This window comes from Chlamydotis macqueenii, chromosome Z, assembly GCF_036417535.1.
Source record: "Chlamydotis macqueenii isolate bChlMac1 chromosome Z, bChlMac1.mat, whole genome shotgun sequence".
Lineage (NCBI taxonomy): Eukaryota > Metazoa > Chordata > Aves > Otidiformes > Otididae > Chlamydotis > Chlamydotis macqueenii.
This window is the reverse complement of record NC_141593.1, coordinates 78,502,472-78,524,004: the sequence shown is the minus strand read 5'-3', so window position 1 is coordinate 78,524,004 and position 21,533 is coordinate 78,502,472. Positions and strand designations below refer to the sequence as shown.

Sequence of the window (21,533 nt, the reverse complement as noted above, 5' to 3'; positions counted from 1 at the left end):
CATCTTACAAAAATGGAAAGTGTGCCAAAAATTGGCAAGTTAAGAATAAACAGAACACACTGCAATGACATTCATTCTCGTTGTTCCCTTCATTATTTCTTCAAGCAGCTCTTAATCATCCTTTGTGGAATAACAATCACACAGCTGGAAGAAGAGGTTCCTCAAATACGTCTCTCTGCTTGACTCAGAAGAACACAGGAAACTTCTAGTATATTGTATGTTTTGGTTTACGCTAGGCAACTCAAATCCCAGCATATTGTAGGCAGTGGACCTCTTATTCTTTCCTGCAATTTGCTCTAAAATATTGCTAAGTAACTTCTTTCTGTTTGTTTTTTTTTTTTTGTTTTTTTTTTTTTTAATTAGGTGACTTGGCTTTTGTTGATCTAAACTTACCTTCTGCTTACTGTCCTGTCATCTAGGAACTGTAGATGGTATTATAATAAAATAAATATTGTCTTTAAAATTTTGTTTCAGCAGCTTGGTTGCCTTGCTTTAGCATTACATCACAGACTTCTCAAGTGTCTGTTAAGCTTTTCAGCTCCTTCCAGCTCATTTTCCAGAGGAATATATCTTGGGCTTTTTGCCGTGTGGTACGCTGCGAGATAAAATGCATCTTCAAAAATGTTCTTACCATCTTATCACTTTCAAATGATGAGTCACTGAATCCCCCCAGCTCCTGACAGGAAAGCACTGTCCCACAGATAACCATGAAATTAACTCTCCTTAGCACTTGACTTGAAAAAGGGAATGTCCTTGAGAGAAGTTTTCCTCCTCTCTGTTTCCTTAGGAGCTTACCTTTGCCTGGAGCAAAGCTCTATCAGAGAGTGCAAAGTTATTTCATCACGTAACTGTGTTGGAGATGCGAAACAGTTGTGCCTCAGCTTTGTTAAGTGTCCTTTACAGCTCCAACGATGTAAAGGTCTGCTGGACACAAAAGTGAGGACAATCCTCGACAACAAATTAACTGTCACATCAGGATGAACTTTGAAGGCTGAGGACCCTGTTCAGATACTTTTTTTCACTAAATCTGATTAAGATTATGTTGTCTCCCTCACTCTCTTTGCTGGAAGTCATCACTCGTGTGGCCATGGCAGCAGAATGACACCTGTGGTATAGCCTCTTACAATCACACACACTTAAAACACTGATGAAAACAGCTTGTCCCGAATCACAGCAGTGGAAATGTTCTTCGTAAAGAAGGTGGGACAGTGATCAGCTCTAATGCCACGCTTAAGGAAGGAGCTTGTAGAGATTGGAATTAAAAACTTCTCAGAGCTCGTCAGAGCTGCGAGTCCTGCTCCTTCCCACACATAGAAATTTTTTTCTGAACGCCTAATGATGTGATCTCAGCATACATCCAGCAAAACTGGCAAGCTTACATCTGCTTAGACCTGAACTAGAGTTTAAGTCATGCTAGCTGCTATATAACGTTTCATGTTATGCAAAAAAATTGATTTTTTTTTTCCCTGTGGAGGTTAAAGAACACTTGATGCAGCGGAGGAAATGGTAACCTGGAGGAAAGGAGAGTTCAGCAATGTGGAGCAAAGGGAATGGAGAAGCTGCTGAGATCACATTTGACGGTCTAGAGACATCTAGGTGTTTTGGCAGAACCTTGCCCGTTTCCTGAAGAATGAGGCATACATGTTCTGCTTAACCCAGCCTTGTATCCAGGCAGCACGGGCAGCGAGGCTGTGTCTGCTCTACCACGATTCTTAAAATTGCTGCTGCTGTAGGAGGCAGAGAGGGTCTTGGAAAGCAGCAGCAGAGGCGAGACGGTGTTTATGTCAGCAGCACTCAATAACACACGGGACAATCTTCTTTGGCTTGCTGGCTGCAAAGGTCCTACTCAGCCTACAAAAATCCTTTAAAAAAAAATCAATTTTTGCATTGCGACTACAACAACTTTGGCCACAGTTTTGTTTGAATATTGATTGTTTTTGTTAGATACCCTTTAAGCAATACTAGACTTAAAATGCCAGGGCTCTAAACCCATGCTTGTTAGAGTTCAAGGCCACCAATATGCAATTCTTGTTCCAGTTGATGAAATAGCTCTGCTTGTTATCAATTTCAATTGTATTTTTAAAGAAAATGCCACCAAAATCTTTTCAGCAATGAAATCTCATGCCAAAAAGTTCCACAAGTAAGTCAGAATTTCCTCTAAAGGGCATACGCTTTTGAGACTTTACATTCAAAAGTGTTAAATGTGTCTGGCATCTGCTCGTCTCCAAACGTATCTGATCTCTTGCTATTCCTCCACTAACAGGAAGATTAATGCTTTTCAGTTGTAACTTTGCTTTTTTAAGAACTTATTAGTTTTCCTTAATAATCTCTGCATGCCAGGAACATATGATTTACGGTGTAAACAGAAAGCCTTTAGAACGCATGGTTTTCGTAAATTGGCAGCACTCTTCTCTACCATGCTACGTTTGCCACAAACGTCACTAAATTAATGTTAATAAATTGGGAAAGCCCAGACTTGTTGATTAGAATGAATACGTCGGAATTGCTTTGTTTTTGTCCTTGGTACTATAATCTCCAGTATCTGAGAGGATTTTCTTTGAAGTCTGTTTGCTCTATTACTTTTTTTTTTTTCTTTTATTGTGATGTTGAGCAGGTTTTGACGGGTTTTTCATTTAGCTGCCGCATATTTCAAAGGAACAATTAAAAACACCAGTTTGTAAGTCTCCATGACAGCTGTTGAGATGTTACTAAATTATCTTTTCCTAGGTATTTGTCTGTGGAAAGAGAATTAGATCCGCTGTGAAACGCCCTCTTGGTAAAGGCAGGTAAAGCTTGCCAAGATACCAACGGGTGCAGGTATGTATTTTTTATAAAAAAAAAAAATATAGACACCGCCGTGCCCCGCAGAGGCCGCAGCAGGCCCCGCTCTCGTCAGAGCTACCTGAAGGTCCCTCCGGGCGCGGAAGGGCTTTTGGGAAGGGCTCGCTAAGCCCTCGGTCCCCTCCGGAATCACCGTTAACTGCCACCATTAACGAGCGGGGTAGGGGACGGCGCCCCCCACCCCAGCAGCACTTCCGGCTTCCCCCCTCCACCCCTGCGCATGCGCGTTGGGCTGCCCGCCCGGTGGGGAGAAGAGACCATAGCGCATGCGTTCGCCCCGTACTTTCGCCCGGTGGTCTTTCCCCGTCCCCGCTCCCTTCGTTACGCCGCTGAATTTCCCCCCTTTCGTCCCCGTTTCCCTCCCGGTGGACACCAACTCCGCCGGGTCGAGTAGGGAAGTCAGGGCTGGGAGCGGACTCCGGCGTCACGTGGTCCGGGGTCGCGCCGGTGCCGGCTGCCCTTGCGGCGCCTGAAGGGACTCACGCAAAGGAACCGGCGGGCGCTGCGCCCCGACCGGCGTTTCCCTTCACCGCCTTCCCCTCCGTTCTCAGAGGCAGAACGGCAGGCGCGGGGTTGTCCACGGCGGCTCAGTCTCTACTCTCCTCTGCCCCGTCCGCGCAGGCAACGTGTCGGTCACCTCAAACGGGCTTCGGTCTGGCGGGGTCCTGGCGTGACCTCGGCGGCGAGGCGTGCGCCGGGCGGGAGCCGGCGGGGCCTGGCGCCAGGGGCGGCAGATTTATGTGCTGGGAGCGGGGCCGGGACGGGCGGCTGGAGCGGCGGCGGCGGCGGGCGGGGCCGGCTGGAGCACCATGGTGAGGGGACGGGGTGATGGCCGCCCTCGCCGAGCAGCGGCGGTCTGGCGGCGCCCCGTTGTGCGTGTCTCGGCGCGGAGGCCGTGTCGCCCCCGGGCCGCCCTGGGGTTCGGGGGCGCCTTGGCGGGGGGGGGGGGTGGAAGAAAGGGGAGGCGTTGTTCTCTGCTGTTAGCGCTCGCTGAGGAAATAACGTGCCGCGCCTCGCACCGACACCTCTTTACTTCCCTCTCTGCCGCTTTTCCTGAGGAGCAGAGCGAGGCACTGCGCTTTGCGGTCTGTGTCGGGTTTAAGATGCGTGTTTATAAATAGACAGGACTGTGTGCTCTTCGGGACAGTTCTGTAAACGAATAGTTTAATTAGCTGTGCTCCTAGAAGCCTTGGGCAGACGCTTTGGTTTTCATCATTACTAGTTCACGTTCGGCCTTCCGAGTTGCAGCGCAGCTATGGTATACGCTGTGGCAGCGTTTAAATATGTTTGGTTTAGGAAAAGTCTTGCTTTTCTCGACACGTTTTAGCAAGGACGCAACTTGCCGCACTTGGTGTAACGCGCAGTAAATGAACCTGTGTTACAGGTAGCAGCAGGACAGCAAAGTTTGGCTGGTGCAATTGCTGCTGACGGCATAAGCTTGTTAGGTGTGTGTAGCTTAAATAGTGGAGGCTGAGTGTTTTGTGGATGGACCTCCTTCGCTATCAAGATATGCTGAATTTTGCGTTTAGGTCTTAGTTACTGTTTAAAACACCAGAGTCCATTGGTTCTGCTTTTAACATCCTTATTTTATACCTATGAGACACATGATGCACCGTAGGGATACATGAGTATGGGTACAAAAACATATTTTGTATGTACCGTTAATACATGTACTTATCTTCCATGTAGATATAAGTGTCAGTGTGTCATTTTAACTGTGATGACATAGTGTTTGTCCAGATTGCTTAGGGCGTGCATGTTAGTGTTCTACTTGAGTAAAATCTGACTTTTAAATGTTCTGATACTTAAAGATTTGATCACTGGATTCTACTAAGGTATTTTTTAATAGTGTATGTTTCAAAATCTGCAAGGAACTGTTTAGTTTTTTTTTCTCATTATGTCTTTTCCTCCATTCTTTTTTTTTTTTTTTCTCCTTTTTCTTTTCTGTGGAGGTTAGAATACTTAATCAAAAGGTCTTGAGAAACTCCCGTGATTTGTAGGAGCGCGTGGGTGCTGTTGTCTAGCTCTGTATTTGAAGGTGCTTTTGGAAAGCTGCAAGCAGCTACAGCTTTTCCTCTCAGTGTAGGTCCTTATTTAAATCCACTGAGTGCTTGCTTCTGTGCCTGATGGGGTTGAAAAATCAGGTCCAGTTTTCTTTGCTAGTTGCTGGCAGTGTGGACAAATAATCTTTGTGTGTGATTCCATGACGTAAGCAAAGTGAAAAGATGATAGTCTACTCCTCTGCTGTTTGGAAGCTCTGTGCTCCAGTTCCAAAGCAACAGGAGGCTGAAGTGTCCGTCAGTTCCTTTTGCATCAAGACACTTATAAATCAAGTCGTCAAAACAATTCACTGGCAGTATTCTGCCAAGTTGGGACTGCCAGGACTCGTCTGTGTAGTAGCGATGCCAGTTACGCTCACAACTTTAAACTCTCCACAAGTACCTTAACGCTGTGTGAGGCCGTGGTGTTTTAGACTGTTCAGCAGAGGCATTAAAAACTTTTCACTTTTTATACTTGGCAGGATTCCTGTAATGGCAAAGCCTGCTATTTACAAACCAAGTGTTCAGGAAAGTGACAGCTTCCGTAGTTCCTGCTTGTCTTAACTAGAGAAGTATGGGTAAACTAGGTTTTTAAAATCTTTGAAGAGTAATAGCAGAATATAATCCTATTTTTCCCTTTAGTAGTAGGTCAGTTTTCTGAACTAGTTTTGTCTTTTAATGCTACATTGGATATGTATTGGTATTCTTCACAACCGACGTTCTAGATTGGCTTCTTCAGTAATAATGGTAATTCTGCAATTTTATAAATGCCCTTGTTCTGGTCATGAGATTTCGATAGCAATAACTTGGTTTGCCTGGTGGTCACTAGTTCTTTAATCTTTGTGCTTAGAGAGCCTCTGTGGAAAAAGAAGCAAGGCTGTCAGGTAAAATACAGTAGACTGACTGGAATTTAGTTTTGCTTTTAAACAAAATACCTCATTTTGAAGGGAGTCATGCTGCTGGTGACAGCTTCCATCCAGCCGTTTGTGGCTTTCCCTTGAACTTGTGGTCAAGACACAAGTGACCTTTGGGTGAGAAAAACCTGCAAAGGCGAGCGGTTCGGTGGCAGCTCCACATTCCTTGTATGTTCCTCATGACACTCTATGCATCTTTTTGTTCATCTCTGCTGTGTTGTAAACAGTGGTAGGTGTAGGAAAATACAAATTCAGGGAAAACTTGGCCATGGAAAAAGAAAAAATCTGAATTTTGAAGGGGTGTCTCGGCATAGATTTTTTTCCCAAAATTAGCTTTGTGATTGTCTGACTTTTGCAAATCGTAAGATGTGAACTTCGTCGGATTACCGACTATACAGGATATCATTCTGGCTGTAGGTATTTTGTGAAAGTAGTATTTTTCACCGGAAGCATTCATTTCACGATTTTGCACAGTGAGCTCACTTTTCTTTGGCCATCCCATGTGATGTTTTCTACTGTTCAGCAAACAATTTTGAATCGCTTTTATGTTTCCGGAGAGCACTGTCTTCCTTTTGCAAGCTGCAGCTTGGACATGGATGTATACATATGGAGAAAGCTTTTCGTACGGAAAACTCTCGTCTAATAGTGAGAGCAATAACGTATCATCAGTTAAATGACATTTCAAACAGGTCATATCGGATTAGCTTCTAGGCGTCACAAATGCCACTGCGCTTTTAGAATTGCAGAAGCTAAGAGTATTTGCTGTTTTCTGCTGGAGGTCTTGCTGGTCACTACTACCATAAAAGCTTTTTTTTCCATTTCTTGCTTGAAATTCACAACCTTGTTAGTATATCTGTGTGCTACCGTTGAAGGAGATTGATACGCCCCGAATTAACGTCTGTAGAATACTCCAGTGCGCTTGTGTAAAAGTCTTGTTTTTACAAGACTTACCGCTTTGGAAAGCAAGTAGCTGGCATTGCATTTCTGAAGGTGAAGCTGTAAGTTAAATTCTACTAGCTGCTTTTTCAGGCGTGCAGTTGTATTGCTGCTGCAGTCCCAGTGCATACAAAGGTTGGTTTCAGCCCAAGGCCCTCATCTTGCCATGGAGGAGATGGTTCTTGCTAGAGAACAAGTAGTTTCAAAGTCCTGTGCAAAGTTTTACTTATTTGTAATATCTAGGTATGTGTTAAGGGAAAAAAAGAGGGCAAAACCTAACCTGTTACTACTGGTGTAAGGCAGTAACCTTGGGCAAGGTCAAAATGAGGAGAGTGGGGTGATGTCTTGGCGTAAAACGATTGACCTTGGTTATCTTGGCTCTGCATGTACTGTAAATCAACTTGTGATGAAAAGAAAAATGTCCTTTAGGCAGGAGTACTTTTAAACTGTTTGTTTTTTTTTTTTTTTAATCACTGTTCTGAGATAGCTGTTGGTGTATTGTAAGTACACTTAACTTGTACATAAGAGTATTGTGCCTTTATCTTAATTACACACTCTTACTTTTTGTTCTCTGAATTATCAGGAACAGTGCCTCCAGGTATGTGGTACGCAGGGTATAAACTGTGAAAACCAAAGTCTAGGTTATACTTTATTCAACTTTATGCTGTTGCCTTTTGGGCCTGTCATTTTTTTTTTTTCTTTTTCCCACAATTTTAAGAAATCTGGCAATCTTCCCTTTAATGTAGCTGCTAGCACTTCTCTTGCAGGGAACTTACGCATTCTCTGCTGTGATTTGTTAAAAGCTTTCTTGTAAAACATGTGCTGTGTTGCAGAAGCAAAAATAAGAATATCATACTTACTGAGCACAGCGCTTTAGACTTTTAAAACACCTCTAACCAAAAACCTTCCTCCGTCACAGAAACACAGCCAGGCTGCAGTTTATTAGTCAGTGTGGTCCCTACATGATTGTACTATTTCAGTCTCATCTTTGACCACGAGGTTGCTTGCCAGCCTTTGTTTTGCAGAGAAAGTGACTTAGCTGTCTTAGCTAGTCTTATTTTCTTTGAGCGGGGAGTTTCTTGGCGTTATACAGTTTGACAGAAATGTCTCTGACCAGCGCGATACCGACTTCTCTCTCCAGTATCTTGAATTTGGATTTCAAATTCCAAGCTGCAAAGCTAAAGCATCATAGAGCTGTGGATGTGAGTGGGATCAGAGAGTGATGAAGGTCTTATGAAATGGATTTGGATAATGTCATTTTCCACAAACTGTTCTGTAACTACAGACACTGTATTTAATCTGTGCAGCAGTTCCTCATCTTTAAGAGGTGAATAATTACTTTTGAGTCAAGCCTGTTAATGATTGTGTGCTCAGTTACTTTACCAAAGACTATGTGGGCTGATGCGTTCCAGGTTTAGTTCACCGGAGTTCGCCAAGCCCCCATGTGACTGTCAACCTTGCCCTTGAGCATCTTCTCCCTCAAACATGTGTTACACTCTATTAAGCAGGGCTAGATTTTTTAAGTTGTGAATTTCTGGCTACGTTCTAAACTCTCTGTCCTCTAATTTAGAATGTGGCATGTAGAGGATATCTTCGTTCGTGTTCTGGAAATGAGTGGTTTTGAATTTAGACTGATATTAGTGGTAATGGGAGGACTTAAAGTGTGTGGGAGATTTGATCTAGACAGAGCCTGAATTCGAATGAATTCTTTATTTCGTGGTTTGAGAGGGAGGGAAAGATGTGTTATGAGATATGAGATAGTTCTGGATATTGTAGATTGTTCCAGAGTGTATTAATAAGCATTTAGGTAGCATGTAACCATGTGCAGGCAAAAGAATAGAGCTGGCAAAACGTTGTGCTTTGCACATAGCGTGTTATTTGGAGTGAGCATATCACCTATTGTATTCCTGTGCCTTGTGTTCTTGGCTGATTGCAAGAAGATTAATGCAGAATAATTTTTAAATTTCATGTGGCAGCTTTATTCTATTACCATATTGCTCGTGGTTGATTACTAACCTTCAGGAATCAAGAGAAAAATGCGCTGATCAAGTGAGTGGTTACATCTGGCTTTTAATTGCTTGAAGTGTAGAAAAATTCCAGTAGGATATTTCCACCACAAAGTCAGATTTAAAATTAAGGCTCGAGATATCGTTGTTTTAAAATTATTTTTAATGGCTTAAAATTTGCTATGTTGTTTTCAGTTTTAAGCTGAAATATTTTTATAGATATTTCTTTTTTTAAGAAATACAGCAGTAACTTCTGTGGGAGTGAGTACGGTGATTTTTTCCACTGAAAGGGGACGAGGAGGATGCAGAGAGCCATTCAGTGGCTTAAGACAAAATGATCCTAATGGGTTCAGTTACAACTTGCCGCCTTCGCTTTAGTAAGGGAACGGGTTTCTAGGTACACTTTTAAGTAGTCTGTTAGATTTTAAGTATTTTAGCTCAGCTAGTGAACCTGCTACCCTGTATAAAAAATAATGCCTTGATTTGCATAGTTTTTCCTCCTCTTACCTTGAGTTGAAAAGACATTTTCTTTCCCTTACAACTCGGAAACCCTAAGAGTAATAGAAAAGACACACTGAAGTGTGAAGACGCTCCCTGGCAGTGTTCAAGGCCAGGCTGGATGGGTCTTTGGGTGGCCTGATCTGGTGGAAGGTGTCCCTGCCTAGGACAGAGGGGTTAGAACTGGATGATCTTTAAGGTCCCTTCCAACCCAAAACATTCTATGATTCTTCTGGGAAACTGCACACTGTGGTGCATCTCTGACCTGCCTGTATGCTAGTGCATGCAGCATGGGGAGAAAATGGGAAAACGGAGGGCTGTATGAAGTTGCAGAGCTAAGGTTTCATTGGGATAACAAAGATGTGATAGGATAACTCACACGATTGGAGTGCTGCCATGGATGGATGCAAGCCCTTTAGAAGGGGTGGTGGGACAGTGAGGAGGGAGACTTGCTCTTAAGCGGAAGAGGAGTGGGGATGCATGAAGGTCTACCACAGAATGAATAATGAACCATCTGAGAACTTGTGAGTAAGGACTAGAGGGCAGGACAGCATGGGTGATGTTGTTGCAGGTGTGGAAGAATAGGAAGAATCCTCAGGTTTCCAGATGCTGGTCCTATAGGGTACTTGAGCTACCCCAGTGTCTTCTGAAGAGACAACACAGCAGAGCACAAGCAATACAGGAAATTTTTTATGTGCTTCGATGGCAGTTTCCTAACACAGGTGGCTGAGGAGCTGATGAGGAGAGGTACTCTACCAGACCTCAGACTTACAAACAAGGAAGAACTGGTCGGTGATGTGAAGGTTATGCAGCCTTTGCTGCAGTGACCGTCAGGTGGTAGAGTTCAGGATCTTGCGAGAAACAAGGCAAGTAGTGGGTTCACAATCCTAGACTTCAGGAGAGTGGATTTGGGCCTGATCAGGCCTCAGGTTGGAAGAATCTGATGGCATATGGTCTTAGAGGGAAGAGGGATCTGGGAAAGCTAGTTAACTTTCAATGATCACCTCCTCCAAGCTTGAGACTAATCCATCCTGTTGTACCTGGATGAACACAGAGCTAATGACTAAGCTCAAACATAGCAAGGAAGTATGCAAGAGGCGGAAGCGGGATCAGGTCACCCAGGAGGAGTATGGAGAAACTGTCTGAGTGTGCAAGGGTGGGGTTAGGAAAGCCAAAGCCCATCTGGAGTTGAGTTTGATGTGGAACATGAATGGCAACAAGTATATCAACAGCAAATGTGTTACGACGGAGAACACGAGTCTGCTGCTGACTTGGGCAGAGACTTGATGGCCCGGGACATGGGAAAGGCCAAGACAGTAATGCTGCCTTTGCCTGGATCTTCGCTGCTAAAGTTTGTCTGCAAAAATCCCAGGCTTCTGGTAGGAGGGTCTGGAGCAATGAAGGCTTACCCTCCATGGAAGAACATTTGCAGATATTAGGGAACGTTTGAAGAAATTGTAGGTACGCAAGTCCATGTGTCCTGATGGGATGCACCAGTCAGTGCTGAGGGAGTGGCCAATGTTGTTGTGAGGTCACTCTCTTTGGCCACCCTCAGACTTTTTTTTGAACGGTCATGGCAATCAGAGGAGGTTGCTGAGAAGTTCAAAAGTCAAGCGTTACTTCTGTCTTCAAGAAGTCAGGACATGGGAGCTACAGGCTAGTCAGCCTCTCCTTGATCCCGGAGGAGGTGATAAAGCAAATAACCCTAGAAACTAAAACCAAACATATTAAAGACATGATGGATTTAGGAGTAGTCAGCTTGAATTTATGAAGGGTAAGTCATGCTTGACCAACTTGATAGCATTCTGCAATGAAATGACTAGCTTGGTTGACAAGGGGGAAAGTAGATATTGTTTATCTTCGCTTAGCAAGGTTTTCAGCACTGTCTGCCAGAACATCCTTGTAAACAAACTGATGAAGTACAGACTAGGTAAGTGAGCAGCGAGGTGGACTAAAAACTGGCTGAGGTCCTGAGTTCGAAGTGTCATGATTAGTGGCACAAAGTCCATCTGGAGGTCCGTCACTAGTGATGTGCCCTGGGAGTTGATGCTGGTGCCACTGTTACTTAGCATCTTCTTTAATGACTTGGAAGATGAAAGAGTGCACTCTCAGCGAATTTGCAGATGGTACAAAACTTGAAGTGGCTGCTATGTCAGTTAGTTGTGTTGCCTGTTGTCTCACAGACTGGAAAAATGTGTCAACATGAATCTCGTGCAGCTCAGCAAAGGGAAATTCCGATATTCTTGAGGAGAAATAAGCCTGGACAGCATGTTCTGGAGGCTGTCCACCTGTAAGACAGTTTGGCAGAAAAGGACCTGAAGGTCCTGGAGGTCATTAAGTTGACCACAAGCCAGCAGTGAGCTCTTGTGGCAAAGAAGGCCAACAGCAGCTTGGGCTACGTTATGCTGAGAACCATGAGCAAGTTGACAAAGGTGCTCATCTCTTCTTGGCACTGGTGAGACACTGGAGTGCTGCATGTGTTTTTGGGTTCCCCAGTACAAGAGAGATGGGGGGCTTACTGGAGAGAATGCAGCGTAGAGCCACAAAGATGGTGAAGAGACTGGACCACCTCTCATATGAGGAGAGGTCGAGAGATGTGGGACTCTTCAGCCTAGAGAAGTTCAGGAGGTGTCTTATTCATGTGTATAAATACCTGATGGGGAGGAATAAAGGAGATGGAGCAAGATTCTTCTCAGTGGTCCAGAGGCAGTGGGCACAATCAGAATATTCAATTTAAAGATAAGAAAGAAAAAAACTATTTGAGGTGAGGATGGTCAAACAGTGGCACAGGTTGCCCAGAGAGGCTGTGGAGTCTCTGTCCTTGGAGATGTTCAAAACCCGACAGAACACATGGCTCTCAGCAACCTGCTCTAGTTGACCCTGTTCTTAGCAGGGAAGGTGGGACTAGCTGATCTCTAGAGATCCCTTCCAACCTCGGCTGTTTCACCATTCTGTAAGAATTGATCTTTCCTTTCACAGATTGTCTTTACATTGAGAGAAGCTTCTGGTAAAAATAACATGTGGTTAAATTTCGTTCAAGAGAACAGGTATGCTAGGTGGGAGAGGATGTGTTTGAACAGTGTCGGTATTGCGTACTGTGCTGCTAGTGAGGTGTTCTTCAGGGATGAGTCTTCTTCCTCCAGGGAATTTTGGAGAAAATGTTTCTCAAGAGTATGAGCTAATCTGTGTTTTATTTGCCAATGGTTAATTGGGCACTGCTTCCTTACGTAGAAATACTTTGGCCTGCTGACCTTCTATAGCACATTGCATCAGTACAAGGTTAGTGGAGTTTAATTCCCAACTTCTGTAACTATAGAGGGGAATATTTTATCTTCAGAATATTGTCAGTAACTGGCAATATACAGAAGTTGATACCTAAGAATGAAAGTGAATATGAACTTTTGTGTGCTGCTAGGTAAATGTGGCATTTTGTGTCCTGATTGGAAGAGCACCTGCACTCCTTTCCGTGAAAAAGTATTCTGAAAAACAGTTTGAAAGAGTAGAAATAACTTATTTGGTTTTCTCTTGCATATCTGTGTTTGATACTTTTTACCATTGCTTGTGATGTTTTAAGCATGAAAATCTTGCATGTAAATAGAGGAAATACGGTGTACATGCTTCATGCTGAGTTTTAATGATGTTAGTGTTAGTTGATAGAATTTTGTGAGCAGGATAAAAGTAATACAGCGCAACATTTCATTCCTTGTTATTTAACTTCAGAAGTTTAAAGTTGCTTTATGTGAAAAAAACCCAAAACCTAACAACCACCACTGGTCAGAATTAAAGCTTACTGAGTGACTGGGAATGAGATTGCTGCTGGTTCTGCTGAAGTGCCAAATCCTGATCAAGAGTTCGATGTTAGAGTGAGCTATGCTGATTCTTGTGTGCCCTCCCCTTCCTTCCCCATCTGTGCCTGGAGTTCAGTGAGGAGCGAATGCTGTGCACTAATCAAAGGCTGAAATTTCATGATGCAGGTGTTGCAAATTATTGTTAATTCTGGTGTATTTGTGTGGTGTCAGCTGTTAAATCCTGTCAGAACTGAAGAGACCACAAAAACCGAGATTGTAATCAGTGATGTAATTCTAAGCCATAATGCCTTGTGAAATGCCACGTCCACACGTGGCCTTACAATCCGTGAAACGGGATATATGTTACTGGCCTCATGACCTGGCAATGTGTGTTCCCTTCAATGCAGTATGTAACTGATTATACCACGTTCCAGGGGATTTCTTGAAAACTAATACAGTATTTTCTTTTTTCCCTTCTAGCTTAAACAGAACTAAAAAATGTTATCCCTACCATGCAAAGTGTTTTAATTTTTTTTTTTTAAAGGTACTTAAGAACTTTTCTAAAACACATATTGACTTGTTATTAACTTATTCCTCTACAGGGTGTGATAGGTGTACAGTTGGTGGTTACCATGGTAATGGCTAGTGTCATACAGAAGATCATACCTCACTATTCGCTTGCTCGTTGGCTTCTCTGTAGTGGCAGGTAAGATAAGAAACAGTTGCTATACAGCGTGTGAATATGGTAATGCCATTATGCATTAGAGTAGTAACAGTAAAACATACTAATTTAGGTTGTTTTTATTGAAAAATAATCTACTATTCTTAAATTTATTACCGTAGCATTGTGACACCTGACTTACAGGCTCCAAGTATAAAGACAGTATTGTTGTAAAAGAACAGAATTGTTTCTTGCTATTATGATTGATACAATTAAAGTTAGCTGTTGTCTAGCACTTGTATTATGAAGGGCACAAGCTACATACTTTAATATTAAAAAGCTAAACTGAATACAAGATACTGAAGAATGGAAGATTTTTTTTTTTCTCTGCACTGCCTTAGTGTTCTTGATAATCTACCTGCTGATTAGCTTTGCATGTAAAGAGTGCTTAGATATTTATTAAAAATTATATTTTTGTAATACTTCATAGGACAGGATTAGTATAAATTTCAATACACTGCTTCCTTGTAACAATAGATCAAACAGACATAATGAGTTGCAAGGGGAGCATTCCCTGTGTGGCTGTATCCATAATAACAATGAAAACCAGTAGCTGTTTTGAATATAAGTCAGCATCTTCAGTATTAAAACAATCATAGATACTATGTTTTTTTTGTTTAGGAAGAAAAACACTTTGTGTGATTAGAAGGTAGTGTACTTTCTTTTGTAATTGTTAAAATTTTGAGAATACCAAGTATCTGCTCTCTGATTTCTGAAGGAGTATCCTTGAATAATAATGTGCTCCGTAGGAGTCTTAACCACTCTCGTATAATTTTCCATTGCCCTTTTCCTCTGCGTGTCAGAATTACTTACAAACTTTTTTCTTTTTAGTTTTCCCCATTTCATCACCCAAATACTTGCTAATGAAAAAATCACTCTAAGGGTTGTTTAGGTGCGTGTTAGGTGTCACTGATTAAGTATAATAGAAAACAGTAATTGTCAGGTGAATAATATGAGCAGGAATCATACTCTTAATTGTCGTATGAAGTTTCATTAGTGACACATCTGCAGGGTATTGATCACCTTTTTTCTGCTCTAAAAAGGATATTACATTAATGAGTATGAAATTGCATACTATTTATTTTTAAGGTGTGTTACTACCTTTTATCAGCAATTATTCAAATAACTTTTTTGTATTTTATGTCCTATTTAAAAGATTTATTTATTTTATATTTCAAAATTTAAATACTTAATTGCGCTTTTAAAATAATTACTCAATATTATTCTTGTCGTCTTCATTCTGGTGAGGTTTTGACTTTCTGTATCCTTCTTCTAAGGCATGCCTTGTACCAGTGATAGAGGAAGATTTGCTGTTCAAATATTTTTCATAATCTTTTTCTCATTTATCTTTGCACACCTGAAGATTGATAAATACATAAAGCAGGATTTCTGCCCTTGTGCGTGTGGAATTCTGCTTCAACTGAAGTCAACGGGAGTCTTATTATTGCCTTTCATGTTAGTAGCCTTGAAAATCTCATTGTTGCTTTTCAGTGTTCTTCTATTTATCTGGTAACTATTTTAGTGCATTGTAATATCAGTCATTGTGAATAACCTCCTGAATACAAGAATTATGTAAAGAGCCAGAAAAAATTATGTGTCCCAGGAATAAAAACAAGTCAGAAGCTTCACTGCAACAAGAATCTGAATTTCAATCACAGAAAGAAAAACAGTTAGTTTGTCAGTTAAACTAAGAAAATATCTCTTATGTTTAACCCATTTTCCTTCGTGCTGTCTCTTAGCCAACTGTATTTTTTGACAGGCCTGCATGAGTGGGGTGGTAGAGGGTTTTATAGACACGTAAGTGTACAGGTACAAGCAGACACACTCTTAAGCAGTCCAGCTTTCCTAGGAAAAGTTACCACCTATTCCTCCTTCCCTTTGTCAGTATACGTCAACTAGCCTTTGTTTCACAAAACTAGTTTTTAAGTTACTTGGCTTAAGTGTCATTCTTACAAAGGGTTGGAAGGCTTTTCTAAGTGAGATAGTCTGAAATATCTACAGATAGCCCTTGCCAAATGGGAGGGAGGATGAACACATTACTGGACAAGCCAGAAACTCCTAAGTGACTTGTCCTGGTTTTTGCTGGGGTGGAGCTAATTAACGTCCCAGTAGCTGCTGTGTTTTGGATTTAGTATGGAATTTGATATGTGAAGAATGTTGATAATACACTGAAGTTGTTACTTGTTGCTCTGAGATCAAGGACTTTTTCAGCTTCCCAGGTTTTGCTAATGCGCAGGTGCAAGAAGCTGTGAGGGGTATAGACAGTGCAGTTGATCCAAACTGGAGAAAGGAAGTATTCCATACCATAAACGTCATGCCCAGTATATAAGCGGAGGCTGGGCTATGGGCAAATCCCAGAAAATTGCTGTTCCAAAATCGCTGCTCGAGATGGTTCTGGAATTGCTCTTGATTTCACTCGTGATTGCTGCTCAGGGACTGGCTGGGTGTTGGTCAGTGAATAGTGTGTAGTTGCATCACTTGTTTTTCTTGGATTTTGTGTATCTCTCTTTTGTTTTCCTTTTCATTACAATTTTTAGTTACTATTATAGTTTATTTTTATTTCAATTATTAAACTTTTCTTACTTCTACCCTTCTGATTCTCTCCCCCGTCCCACCGGGGATGTGTATGTCGGGGGCAGGAGGTGAGCAAGCAGCTACATGGTACTTAGTTGCTGACTAGGGTTAAACCACGACAGTGGCCGGTGGGTTTCAGGATGCCTCTATGTGTACATTCAAAGTCCATTAAAAGGAAATGTAGACATTTCAAAATTCGAAAGAGTTGTTAGAATAGATATATATAACTGCTAGTTTCCAGAATGAACAGCTGTCATTGACTGTTGAAAAACTATTTACTTAAATTTGTAACGAAATACAAACTTTAAAAATCAATGCTCTTTTCAGAGCTTGAACGGAATTTGCATATTCATGGTTACTGAAGTGAGTGAATTGGCAGCCGAAGTATCTGCACAGGCCTTTGCATTTTTAACTGACAAAACATTATCTACAAAAATGTTGCTTTTAAGTTGCTCAGCTACTTCAGTTGTTCTGTTTTCAGGCCACCTTAGGAAGAGACAGGAGAAAACGGATGTTTTGTTGGCATTCATTAATGACCTTCTTTCAAACTAACTGGGGCATATCTGTGCTGCTGTTGTTTTTCAGACTAACTTGGATATATCAAAGCTACAAAGTAATAAGTTGTGAGATCTCAGTTTTAAACATATACAAGCTAAAGCAGATACTACCTACTTTTTTTTTTTTTTAGCTGTACCTTTATGAAAATGTTTGTCCAGATCTCTTGGTTTTGAGATTTTTTTTTTTGAATGCAAGGTGTGTAAGGTTTATTAACTAAGCAAACCCAGAAGTCTTGTATCCTATTAGTTGTAATTAGGAATCACTTGCAATGTAATTCTCTATTGTAATTAAAAGCAAATTATAGTTAAAGTGTTTGATTCGTGTTACTATGTTACACAGAACAAGCATTTTGTTTGTTCTGCTGTGTTAGGTACTATTTCTCTTGCCTGTACATTAAAGGTAGTGAAAAATTAGCTTTCCAACACAGGTCATTTTCATCACTGCAGAACTACTTGTGGTACTCTCAGCATGCCCAGTTCAAATCTGGGAGATGGTGAATGGCAAAGCAGACAACTGCTTCTCTGCTTTCCCCCGCTTTCTCCGGGTCGTGTGAAAGACAGAAAGAAGTTAGTATCTCCACTGTATGAATGAAAAGATAGTTGCTGTGGTTTCTGTATGATTCTCAGTCTTAACGAAGTCTCTTTTGCAGCAAAGTTTGCAAACGGCGAATTTTTTAGCTGAGACACATGATAAAAGTAAATCAATGAAATAACTTTCACTCCTACTGATGCCTTAGAAAAAAACCTCAAACAAAATTAAGCCCCTCTTCTCCCTTCTCCAAAATTCGTTGTTCGTGCAAAGACTGTAGTATTTGACATTTTCAGGTTTTGAACTGGCAGTGGATTCCTTCAAGGGAAATTTGCAGCGTGCAGTACATCTGTGATGTAGTATTGGCTGGTACTGAATTATTTTCTCTTGAAGAAATCCCAGTATCAGCTGATTCTGTTGTGAAGTGGCTTGATGTTGTTTGGATTTCATGTTTATTTTCCAAATTTGCTGTGCTATGTGTTTGAGATTGGATGTAACATGATTGCTAATTTGCCAGTGTAGATTTGAATGGTCCTACTTGATGAGATTATCTTAGCATGAGAAGTACTGATCGTTGCAGATTCCATTATCATCTCTAACTATTACTCTGTGTTAATCCATGTCACCAAATAGTGGCATCCCACTCCATAAAACTACTTCCACATAAATTTCCCAAGTCTTTTCCTCTTAATACTTGGACTCTTTTGCCTCAGCATTTCAGAATGGAGATCAGAGTGACATCATTCCTGCATGTGGACAGCAACCCTCCCTTGCTGAATGTGGAAAAGGCCTTGTTTCAGCTGTTAAGACTTTTTAGATGCTTTGAAATGAAGGTAGAATGTACCATCTTAGAGACTTATCCATATCTGGTTTTCCTCTTCAGAATTTCCTTGACACTACTTGTCTTTTAAATAAATGAGCAACGGATGGTGTATTGACTTGTGAAAGCAGAAAAACTTGCAGCTCAGCTACATGTAAATTAGTGGAGTTCTTTTTAATAGTCCTTTTTCTAGGACTTTTTCTAGTGGGAGTTGAAGATATCGCTGAGGAGGTGTTTAGGAAAGAAATGTTGATGTTATGATCTGCTCTGCCTAGGAAAAAAGACTGGTAATGGTTATTTGATAATAGCTATTCCAAATTCTGGAAAATTATGGCTTTTTTGAGAGGCATAATTATACTTTATTAAATCATTTAGAATATGGTTCTAATGGGTAATTACAATGGTATAACTATTCTTGTGAGCTTTTTCCAATATTGCTACAACCTTGTTTGCTATATTTGATGATAACCTGAAAATTTGATATTTTGAGAAGTGAAGGGCTTTCACTTGAACGACAAAGTGGCAAAGCTTTCTAATTTTGGATAAACATCTGATATGCTGAAGAGAACTGAAGTTTACCTTTCATTATTCAATTTAGGCAGGGTTTGGTATACTTGCATACAAGGGTATTTTGCTTAAGTGTTGCAAATGGCCACTGTCCTAATATGCATATAGATCTGTGTGATACATAGTCTTTTTTTTTTAAAAAAAAACCACTCCAAATTGCTAATACTGATACTGTTTTACTTGAGATTTTCTTTTTCTTTAGTTTACGGTGGTATCAGCATCCTACTGAAGAAGAACTACGAATTCTTGCAGGGAAACAAAGAGGGAAGAGCAAAAAAGATAGGTAAATACTTTTTAAGCTTTTTCCACACCCCCCCCTTTTTTTTTTTTTTTCCAGCATGATCCATATAATAACTTTGCCAGCCAACTTTTGTCTTTGTGTGAGCTAAAAACTGCTAGTTGCATAGGGTTGCTCTGCTTGCATTAATTGTTACAGCTCTGGACCCAGCTGTGTTATTTTGGTTTAACAGAGTTGAACATGCCCAAATACTGCAGAACTGGATGATTTCCAGTTAACAAAACTGGTCTGTGAAATTGCTAATTTGGTGGAGAGGAATTTTTTTTTAGTGAATGTATTCATTTAGATGAAAACTGAGGAGAGCAAATCTTCTATAGGACTGAGGCTCTTCATCTTGAAGGAAGAGAAGAAAGATTTGACTGTATTAGTTCAACATAGGATTACTGTGAGCCACCAGTCTTATACAGCTGTGAAAAAGGTAAATGTACTCCTAGGATGTATAAGGTGAGGTATTTCTAGCAGAAGCGATAGGGAAATATTAATCCTCTGGGACAAGGCACCAGTGTAGAATTTTATCTGGATTACTGTGTACAGTTCTGATCTCTCATGTTCAGGAAAAATGAAGTTGTGCTTGAACAGGTGAACAGAGGGCTGCCAGGATCATCCAGGAAATAGAAAGTCTGTCTTGCAAGAGGAGGCTAAAAGAGCTTGGCTTGTTTAACCTAGCAAAAAGATGACTGAGAGGGATGGGATAGCTCTTCATCAGCTTAAGCTGGAAACAGATTTCTGACATTCAGGTGTGAAGTTCTGCAACAGTCAGAAGTGCAACTGTGGCAAGAACCAAGACATCTTGAGATGGTGAAGCTGACTGTATCGATGCAAGATTTCTGAGCTGTCTATATTTAAAACAAACAAGTCCCTCTGGCTTTCTTTTAGGTGACATATGAGGTTTCCTTTAGTCCTTTTTCTTTTACTCGAGTATGAACTGCTTTATAATTCTTAACACTTGCATTAATCCACGAACTGCGCATATAATCTGTCCATTGTAATGTAACTTCTAGTTCTTCAGCTACATGGTTAACAACCTTATTTGCCACACTTTAGGGTAAAGAATTAAGTTACTGTTTTAATATTAAATAATTGTGCATGTTTGCTGCAATATTCTTTCAAATTTAGAAACTCATTTTATCTAACAGTTTTCTGTAACAAGGTGAGACAAAGTAATTGTGATTAGCATTACAATTTAAAACTACCCATTTATAATTACAATTTATAACTGTCCAAGAGTACTGAGGGAGCTGGTGAAGAAGCCACTCTTCATCATTTATCAGCAGTCCTGGTTAACAGGGGAGGTCCCAGAAGACTGGAGGCTTGCCAGTGTGACGCCCATACAAGAAGGGCCAGAAGGAGGATCCAGGGAACTACAGGCCTGTCAGCCTGACCTCGGTGCCGGGGAAGATTATGGGGCAGATCATCCTGAGTGTGATTACCTGGCATGAGCATGACAACCAGGGGATCAAGCCCGGCCAGCATGGGTTCATGGGCAGGTCCTGCTTGACCAACCTGATCTCCTTCTGTGACCAGGTGACCCACCTAGTGGATGATGGGAAGGCTGTGGATGTTATCTGCCTGGACTTCAGCAAAGCCTTTGATACCATCTCTCACAGCATTCTCCTAGAGAAGCTGGCGGCTCATGGCTTGGACAGGTGTACCCTGCGATGGGTTAAAAACTGGCTGGATGGGTGAGGCCAGAGAGTTCTGGTGAACGGAATTAAATCCAGTTGGTGGCCGGTCACAAGTGGTGTTCCCCAGGGCCCAGTGCTGGGGCCAGTTCTGTTCAATGTCTTTATAGCAATCTGGATGAGGGGATTGAGTGCTCCTTCAATAAGTTTGCAGATGACACCAAACTGGGTGAGAGTTGGATCTGCTCAAGGGTAGAAAGGCTCTGCAGAGCAATCTGGAGAGGCTGGACTGATGGGCCGAGGTGAACTGTATGAGGTTCAACAAGGCCAAGTGGCGGGTCCTGCACTTGGGTCACAACAACCCCATGTAACGCTGCAGGCTTGGGGAAGAGTGGCTGGAAAGCTGCCTGGCAGAAAGGGACCCGGGGTGCTGGTTGACAGCTGGCTGAACATGAGCCAGCAGTGTGCCCAGGTGGCCAAGGCCAGCAGCATCCTGGCTTGCATCAGGAACAGTGGGGCCAGCAGGAGTAGGGAAGTGATCGTGCCCCTGTACTCGGCACTGGTGAGGCTGCACCTCAAATACTGTGTGCAGTTTTGGGCCCCTCAGTACAAGGACGTTGAGTTGCTGGAGCGCGTCCAGAGAAGGGCAGTGAAGCTGATGAAGGGTCTGGAGCACAAGTCTTATCAGGAGTGGCTGAGGGAACTGGGATTGTTTAGTCTGGAGAAGAGGAGGCTGAGAGGAGACGACATTGCTCTCTACAACTGCCTGAAAGGAGGGTGTAGGGAGGGGGTGTTGTTCTCTTCTTCCAAGTAACAAGTGATA

The 21,533-nt window shown here is 41.8% G+C and overlaps 1 protein-coding gene across 5 annotated transcripts in view; it reads left to right on the top strand.

Annotated features, from left to right (window-relative positions):
• Positions 1-3,571: 3,571 nt before the first annotated feature.
• TMEM161B (transmembrane protein 161B) overlaps positions 3,572-21,533 on the top strand; it is a 40,116-nt gene continuing 22,154 nt past the window's right edge. For 2 of the 5 annotated variants that reach the window (XM_086770633.1, XM_086770628.1), the window contains exons 1-3: positions 3,572-3,653; positions 13,625-13,728; positions 18,993-19,073. In XM_086770633.1, coding sequence (XP_086626759.1) covers positions 3,651-3,653; positions 13,625-13,728; positions 18,993-19,073 — 188 coding nt within the window. In that variant the 5' untranslated portion in view covers positions 3,572-3,650. Of the gene's footprint in view, positions 3,654-11,945; positions 11,999-13,624; positions 13,729-18,154; positions 18,237-18,975; positions 19,074-21,533 lie in introns of those variants that run through there. The other 3 variants (XM_086770629.1, XM_086770631.1, XM_086770632.1) reach the window with 3 other exon arrangements.